Below are 8,982 nucleotides of genomic sequence, written 5' to 3'. Positions count from 1 at the left end.
GAAGCTTAGCCGAGGACCTTCTCTCAAACCCATCCAGGGAGTGACTTTATCTTTGCCTGATAATTCGGCCGCAACCGTGCCGGACCCATCCACCGCCAACCACCACGACGTAGGAAGTCATTGGAGCCTCCATCTCCGCTCGTCGTCTCCTTTATCATCCTCTCGCTGCACCATCGGGACATCATTGGAAGGCACAACATCGTTGGGAGGGAGCCGCAGCGTCGAGATTGACGGCCCGTCGCCATTTGCAGCAGCAGCAATGACAATGACAACATGCGAATCATGTGAGGGCAATGATGGTTATATATGGATCGCCTCTCGGGTACCCCTTCCGAGCGACATAGGGATCAACTGGATTAGAGGAGAAAGCAGAGGCAGTGGCGGGATTGAGCCACGACATCACTGGTCAGGGTTGAGGTAACTTTTCTTTCGTATCATTGTCTTGTTTTATGAGGCGGATTACATTTTTAGTGGGATTTTTTTAAGATCTAAAGACGATAATGAGCAAGAATATAACAGATGCGCTCTTTTATTGTGGCTTTACGGAAAATTGGGCCTTTTGACCGACCTTGAGTTGAATAGTAAATACAACGAGAATGAGTGCCATCTGTGTAGAAGCCATGATCTTTTGCATTTGCAATCATAGAAGCGTGAAGTATGTATAGGCTTATTTTGTTAATTTAAGTATAAATAGCATAACCATCTGCACATAATCTCCGGTCATCTAAAAAGTGCATATCCCGTTAATGCAGATTAATGTTTTGGTGGAGACGACATTCACGTCGATAGCGATGTACCTGCGGTAAATCCAGCAATCTTGAGTCTCTTTTGTTCATGCAGTGAGTGCGTGCGTGTGCGTTGCGTCTAAGTTGTACTCTCTCGTTGACGTTCAAAAGGATATATCTAGACGCACTTCATCAATCATCAAAACAGAAAAAAATCCTGCTGATTCCTTGACTCGGGTGCACCTAACAATTTGCTTCCTTTAAAGACGGCAACTAGCCTCGTCGTCCCCTAAAAAAAAAAACTAGCCTCGTCGCGCAAATCCCAGCATCATCTACCTTCTCACTGCCAGCAGCCCCCGAAGTTCCCAGAAATTACATCTCTGAAAGCAGCGAAACCAAAGCAGTCCGGCATCCGCACGAGCAGGGACTCCAGACTCAATTTTCAACAACTCACGTACGTATCTGCAAAAGAAACCTATAAATTTATCGTAAAACCACACCCCCCCCGCTTAAATCCCCGGAGAATCAATCACACAGAGCTCCTCCAAAAAGAACTCTTGTTCCCATCGCATCTCGGCGGCTCCCTCCCCCCTCCTCGCCCCGATCTAACTCGCCGGCGGCCATGTCGCAGCCGGCTGCCGCCGCCGTCGCGGCGCAGCCGCAGGGGCAGGCCCCGGCTGGGCGGCAGGGAGGCGGCCTGGGCCAGAGCCTCGCCGGCATCGTGCGGATGGCCGTGTTCTGGTACTTCGCGTCCAAGTTCTTCGGCCCCAAGCGCGCCCCCACGGAGCCGGGCTTGCTCATGTCCAACCTCTTTCAGAAGGGAGAGCCAATGGTGAGAACGCCCCCCCAAGCCCAGGAACCTCGATTTTGGGTAGAGGAGCCGTGTTAGGTTTCTATGGCGGTTTTAGAGCGGTTTATTATTGGGGTCAGTATAAAGGCGGGGGGGGGGGGGGGGGGGGGGCTTCGCGGTCATGCAGTGCGGGTTGGTTCTGCTTGCTCCGGAGCGAAAATTGTGCGGCGATCTCATCAGCTTTTTTTTACTGTGATCTCGAACTTTTCTTTTTCTTAATATACCAGAGGGTGTATTTGTGCTGATTATTATAATTGGGGCAGCTGATTTAGTCGGTTTATGCGAAGACACCTGTTGTTTGTGTGCCTGTTGGAGGCAGTCGAACAAGTAGGCCACGTTTGTTCTAAAACAAGCAGATCACGGAGATAGTGGTGCTCCACAGCATTGTGGTTTGATGTACTGTGAAAAGAAAGGCACGCATGTTAGTTGGATGTTTTATGATCTCCTCTCTGGAGGCCAAGGGTGTTCATGGTTGTTGGGAACTAGTAGAGTATGCAAGGAAAAAGAGAAGATACACCAAGGATCTCGATTATTTTGGATTATGCGGTGTACCTGGTTCACCGTTGAGTGAGTTGTGAAGATGATTGATGTTTAAACACTTTTTCTGTTGTTCTTTGAAATGTTTGTCCACGATGAAGCTTAGGATGTCATAGTATGCAATGTACCGTGTGTCCGTAATGAAGCTGAAAACATCACCCCATACATGGATAACGACTCTTTATGGGTTTGTCATTTAGACTTTGGTGAGGTTGTGTGAACTAGGTATTCCTCGAGATAAAGCCAACTGTACAATTTATTTGGTACATTGTCACTTTTTTTATTTTGGGTGGGAAGTTATTTTTTGGTGTTTATGCGGTGCACACCGACCTTATAACTTGGTGTGTCGCTCCAAATATTTGACCGAGGAGGTGTAAATCCATTTTGTTGTCAAATCGACGATTCAGTGGCATGTGGTAATGTCTTATACAGGTCTACATATCAAGGTAATTGAATATTAAAAATGTTTCTATGTAGTACCTGTTTTCAGTAAATTCTAAGTTGAAGTCAACCCCCCCGCCGTAAATTTGGCCCGATTTGTTATCTTGCCAAATTTACGTGTTTGGCATTTTTAGGAAATTATGGGACCAATCAAGCAGAAAGACGTTACTGGATTTATTAAATTCCTCAGTAGTGCCACCCAAATTTTATGACAGTTTGGAGGTAGCACGGTGCATGCATGAAGCACTAGTCTTGAAGTCTTGCCCATTTTGCGTTTTCCTGAAACACAAATTGAATGATGATTATGTTGCTGCAGGATATGTGGATGTATTTATCGGAGAATGATAAATTTAGCAACTTTGGTAATGAGGATGCACTCATCTGGCATGAAACAAACATACCATATGCAGTCTGGACACCTACCAGTACCAGAACACACACACTGACATACTATCCAACGGAGGTAGAATAATATTTGCTGCAATTTACAAATTATGTTATGGTTATATTTTGTTGGATTGCCTAATTTTGTGTCGATGGATCTTGCCATAGGCTCTCAAGCACAATGGCTCTTTGTATGCTCATGTTTATTTTTCCCGTTCGGGTTACCCTGTGGACCCTACCGATCCTGAATATGAGCAAAAATCTGCATTTGGAAGGACACATCGTAAGTTTCCTGTTCATCTCAACCATCCTTTTTATTCATTGCATGTTTGTATGAAATGCTCACTGCATTATACCTATTTAGCTATTGTGGCATACTTGCGGAAATCAAAAGCTGGTCATAAGAAGAGCTTGCTTGGAGATTCGGATGAGTCCGAGGAAAAGCTACCCCCTAAGGTCATTACTTGATTCTTTATTGTTGGGACAGTATGCACTAGAAATTTCTATTATAGATTATCTCTAGCAAACACAGAATCTCCCATGAAAAAGCAATTAACAGAAGACCGCATTTGATTTCTGCAGGAGAACAAAGAATCCGAAGACAAAGAGGAGGGCCCAGTTGAATATATTTCTTATTGGAAACCAAATGTGACAATAAATCTTGTTGATGACTTCACACGGTATGCACAAGATCAAACTATATTTCACATTTCCACTTGTATATGCCTGGAACTATTATTTATTCTTTTGAATTGTAATCGCATTGGCGTGATTAATATCTTTTACTTTCTTTTCTAAATATCATGAAAAGTACCCCCTCCGTTCCAAATTATTTGAAGTTCTAGCTTTGTCCAAAGTCAAACTTCTTTAGGTTTGACCAAGTCTATCTATAGAAAAAATATATCAACATCGACAACATAAAGTTAGTTTAATTAGGTTCGTCATAAAACATATTTTCATACTATATATAGTTGATGTTGTGGTTGTGCATATTAGCACATTTTTCTATAGACTTGGTCAATTATAAAGAAGTTTGACTTTGGAGACTTTTTTTAACCGTAAGGGCATACACTCGCAATCTGCATGCTGAAAACTATTTTCCAGTGGATGCTAATCACAAACCGGCACTGCTATACCATGCAATCATTTGTGTTTAAGATTCTTCTGAAACTGCCGCTAGAGCCTTGGCGCAGCAGTAAAAGCTGTCGCCTTGTGACCATGAGGTCACGGGTTCAAGTCCTGGAAACAGCCTCTTGCAGAAATGTAGGGAAAGGCTGCGTACTATAGACCCAAAGCTACATGCACCGGCCTGCCCTTTTTTATGATTATAGATCCTTTTTGTTAATTTTGATATATGTGGATTCTCTCATCTCAGCTTCATATTAACCATGTAACAACTGCACAATTGTTTCTTTCTAGTTTCACGGCTTTTAGTTCTTCGTTGTTGTTCATCTGTCCTACAAAATTTTCAATTGATATTTGACCATTTTTATTTCACAGGTATCCCCAAAACAACATTCCTCCAAATGTTGCTCCATGTATCCTTCAACTGTAACAATTATAGTGCGATATTATCCTTTTTATCTTCTTTTTCCTATGAATTTTCTACCAACGCACACGTGTTGCATACTGCTATGTTATTCTTATACTTGAATCAATTTTTTATACTTGAAGATGACGTTGCACATAGCCAACTTCTGATGAACCTAATTTATTGTTTAAAATATATCTTGTTAAGATTAGCATTTTCTCAAAGTGAGGGAAGGATTGGTGTTTCCTTCACCATATATATACAGATTTGAATGTGGATCCAACTACAAACAGCTACTATCCAACTGTATTCTTCAATGAATTTTGGCTGTTGAGGGACAAATTGACAGCACTCAACGAGACTGTGAAGGAACTGACCTTGAACCTTGAAGTTAGTCCTATCAGCATGACCAAGTGGCAATTATTTCTACAGATTGAGCAGTCTTTCCAAGTTCATCGTAGTTACGGAAGTATGCTTGAAGGCGAGGCTGATGAGCTCAAGGTATATGGAAGTTTTCAACTGTGCTCATTCAGACTCTTGCCTTTTTTTTGGAGATATGACGTGCTCTATTTTGTTCTGTGTGGTAGTGATGTCCCTTACACCCTTTCTTTTGTGAGATGCCAAGTATATGCACTTTTAATTCAAGTTCCTTGGAAATGGTTGCTTCTGTTATATGCCTACTGTGTTAGTCAGATTTGCTTGTTACAGGTTTTCACTGACCTTGGACTGCTTTTGCAGAGGGTTTTCCTTGAAGGAAATCCATATCTACTGGGATTGACCATGATTGTATCTCTGTTCCACTCTCTGTTCGATTTCCTGGCTTTCAAGAATGGTACGTGCACAGCATGGTTTATTTAATACCATAAAAATGAGTATAATCCAACAATAACTCATATGTTTATGATGTTTCACATTGATCAGATATCCAGTTCTGGAATAAAAACAAGTCCATGGAAGGTCTTTCAGCGAAATCTGTTGTTCTGAACTTCATTTGTCAGCTGATTATATTTCTGTACCTGCTTGACAATGATACATCATGGATGATTCTTGCTAGCTCTGGAGTTGGTGTGTGCATTGAATTTTGGAAGATAGGAAAAGCGATGCATGTTGAGGTAAGCCTATTATGATGATTGTATTCTTTGCTTCTGTTAGTATCTTATACACAAGCATACAAACAGAGCCGGTCTGCTTGACATGCAATATGCACTAAATGGAACTACTTGATCCTAGTTGTCTTCACCTGAAAAGTAAATACTTTAAACACTGGGTAAAGTGCTAGACACAGGATTGAAATAATCAAGCTCATGGGTCAATATGAAGAGACCAATTATGCACTCCCCCTGTCTCAAAATATAAGACATTTTTTGATATTTTGAGACAGAGGAGTACTACCTATTCACTTGGAATTTCTTTCTCATAATTCAGTGTAAATTTGCAATACTGGGTTAGCGCTTGTTTTGTGCATTTGCTTAGGTGCATTTATTAAAACCCATGTCTTGATGATCCAGAATCATGACCTTGTGTCAGCTAAGTAAGGACTAAGCCATCACTGTTCCTTGACTTTGATGGTATATACATATTACCAAAGCAGTGTATTCTCTACTGTGAGGTCTAATTTATGAGTTATTCTTTCCTCATAAAGCTTGATGATATACAAATCTGTTGCATTTTCTCACTAGTTTTTCTCTCACTTGGAACAATTTCTCTTCACTTGAGTCCAGATTGACAGAAGTGGAAAGATTCCCATGTTGAGATTCCGGGATCGTGAGTCATATACACAGAATAAGACCAAGGAGTACGATGCGCTTGCAATGAAGTATCTTACGTATGTCCTTCTAGTCCTTATGGCTGGTTTTGCTATCTATTCACTCAAGTATGATAAACACAAGAGCTGGTACTCGTGGATACTCTCTTCCCTCACAAGTTGTGTTTACATGTTTGGTAAGTAATTCCTTCAACACCGTTTCACGTATTTTGCATGATTCACTAGGCAAACTAGATGATACCCCACATGTTGTTGCGGAAATTGGTTGCTATATATTCTGATGAAGTTGGAACACAAATATTTGATTATTGTATAGATGTAAAATATTGATGGAATGTAAGTAGTGTAAATGGTTTTCACATTCATGGTAGCATGTTGAGATGGTCCTATTCCAATGCATGGTTGCATGTTTAGGTGGCATAGCTGCATGTGTTAAGATAAATAGAAGTGGCGGGGATCACTCGCGTAAGTATATATGATTAGCAATGGAACTTATGTATATACATCGTTACATTTTTCAGGTTTCATTATGATGTGCCCACAATTATTTATCAACTACAAGCTGAAGTCCGTTGCTCACATGCCATGGAGACAAATGACCTACAAGTTCCTCAACACTATAATTGATGATCTGTTTGCATTTGTGATTAAGATGCCATGGTTGCATCGTCTCTCGGTTTTCAGAGATGGTAAGATGAACTACTATCATTGCTGATAGCGGTGGACATTTCATCCAGTCTTTAGGCTGCTAACTGACCATTTCCTGTTGCTGCGCAGATGTTATCTTCTTGATATACCTCTACCAGAGGTGGGTATACCCAGTTGACAAGAAGCGTGTCAACGAGTTTGGCTTTGGAGGGGAAGACGAACCCGCAGCGCCCCAAACTTTGGAAGGAGCAGCGGCTGCCCAACAGATCGAGGCCAAGGCTGAGACGAGCACGGAGGACAAGAAGACAAAGTGAGCCTCCGCAAGCTTCAATCGACACAGACACATCTCGGCAGCACTGGCCGTTTTGGCCGCCGGGCACAAATTTTCTGTGTGCCAAATTCGACGCTGAACTCATCTTCACGCGTTGCTGACCATTAAGAGAAGGATATGTAACAGGTTCAGATTGGGCGCGTGGACACAATACACATAGTCTTGTTGCCATTACCGTTTATTTGATTTTGGTTTGTTTTTTTATGCTTAGCGACAGCAATTTCTAGATGGATCTTCAGGATTCTTGTTGATGTATAAGTTTTGCCTGCTGGAAAAAAAAACCATTCACACCAGTGACATGCATTTTGGCCGTAATGCGGTCGGCATTATTCAGATTTGGTGTCTTGTACAGGGCACAAGGGGGCCGAGGGGAATGTCCCTGGACCTGCAGTGGTGAGTGTGAGTGACAAGTGACACGACGGGGAGTTGACTGCAGCCGATGACAGGCCGGCGTGGATTGATCAGCAGAGGGGGCACTGGCACTCCTGAACAGGGCGGGCTGATGGATCCGAGTGGATGAGGTTGCTTAGGTGGGTGGAGAGTGGAGACGGATTGCGCGGCGGAGGTCGCCTCGTGTAGCAAGGGTGGCCGACCTCCACCTCCTTCCTCGTCCTATGTCGATCTTCCGGCGTTATGTAGTTCTCTCATGGCATGCATACTTGGTTCGACGGCCGACGGACCCAGCCCTTAGCGGGTGCGCCACCAACCACTAATGTAAAGAAGATATGTTCCTCCCACGTACAGGTCCCCCAATTCTAAAAAAATTCTCAAGAAAAAAAAACCGTACAGGTCCCCCATCCCTCACCCCCTCAGACTTTTCGACCTATTCATCAGCCGTCAAGTCAGTTTCTCTCATAAAAAAACTTGTCAGGACAGTACAAAGAACACCAGAAATCCCTTCCCCATAGAATCCAGGAAAACCTTGTTGTTGTAGACAATTGAAAAGTTATTGTGCTAAGGCTCAACAAGATCAACACGCCAAAACAACAAAAATTGTTGCTGAAGAGAATCGCAGATCAGAAGGATCCAACCTGTAGATACACAAACATATAGATAAACAAAGACCATATCGAAGCGGAGGCCGGCAAGGCGAACACAGACGAATGAAGACCAGATCTAGGACCAGATATACGAACGAACACCGACGAGAGGGAGGGGGGCGCTATCTCCTGCGTAAGGTTACTTTATTCAAAGGAATTTCGTAGGATTTTCTAAAGGATTAAAATTCTTAAGATTTTTTTCTACATTGGTCATTTGATTCGTAGGATTGGATCTTATTTTTTTCTAAGGAATCATTTGTGTTATACTCCCTCCGTCTGGAAATACTTGGCATCAAAATAGATAAAAAGGGATTTATCTAGACGTATTTTAGTTCTGGATACATCTCCTTTTATCAATTTTGATGACAAGTATTTTCGGACGAAGGGAGTAGTATTTTGTTGGGAATCTAGCATCTATTCCAACCTCTTTTAATAATTTCTTCATTTTCTCCGTGCCATCAAACACTCTCTGTTTTAAATTCCTATGTTTTGCTATGATATTCCTAATCTAGCGTAGATCAAGAAGGATCCAACATGTAGACAAACAAACGCAAACGAACAAAGACCAGATCCAAAAGGATCCACCGAAGACAAATACGGACCGAATCTTCAGAGATCCTCTTGAGAGACACCTCCACACACCCTCCGACGACACTAAACGCACCGCCGGGACGGGCTAAGCGGGGAGGACTTTATTCTATTTTTATGGAGCCTCTACCGCCTCGCCTTC

General features: G+C 42.4%; 1 protein-coding gene across 1 annotated transcript; it reads left to right on the top strand.

Moving 5' to 3' along the window:
* The first annotated feature begins 1,237 nt into the window (after positions 1 to 1,237).
* LOC109747774 (uncharacterized) lies at positions 1,238 to 7,505 on the top strand. Its single transcript, XM_020306803.4, has 12 exons — positions 1,238 to 1,557; positions 2,870 to 3,016; positions 3,106 to 3,220; positions 3,302 to 3,393; positions 3,520 to 3,617; positions 4,438 to 4,475; positions 4,734 to 4,969; positions 5,207 to 5,300; positions 5,390 to 5,580; positions 6,190 to 6,409; positions 6,755 to 6,922; positions 7,011 to 7,505. Exons 1-12 carry the CDS (start codon positions 1,348 to 1,350, stop codon positions 7,193 to 7,195), a joined length of 1,794 nt encoding a protein of 597 aa, XP_020162392.1. The 5' UTR covers positions 1,238 to 1,347; the 3' UTR covers positions 7,196 to 7,505.
* The last annotated feature ends 1,477 nt before the right edge of the window (positions 7,506 to 8,982 follow it).

This window comes from Aegilops tauschii, chromosome 2, assembly GCF_002575655.3.
Source record: "Aegilops tauschii subsp. strangulata cultivar AL8/78 chromosome 2, Aet v6.0, whole genome shotgun sequence".
Classification (NCBI taxonomy): Eukaryota; Viridiplantae; Streptophyta; class Magnoliopsida; order Poales; family Poaceae; genus Aegilops; species Aegilops tauschii.
Note: the sequence above shows the minus strand (reverse complement) of the source record. Positions and strands in the feature narration are given on the sequence as shown.

What these genes read in the sequence shown, in the direction of transcription:
- LOC109747774 (XM_020306803.4), top strand. Translation starts at nt 1,348, where the DNA reads ATGTCGCAGCCGGCTGCCGCCGCCGTCGCGGCGCAGCCGCAGGGGCAG. An exon ending in TCCTCCAAATGTTGCTCCAT is followed by an intron (nt 4,476 to 4,733) that starts GTATCCTTCAAC and finishes ATATATATACAG; the next exon opens with ATTTGAATGTGGATCCAACT. An exon ending in GAAAAGCGATGCATGTTGAG is followed by an intron (nt 5,581 to 6,189) that starts GTAAGCCTATTA and finishes ACTTGAGTCCAG; the next exon opens with ATTGACAGAAGTGGAAAGAT.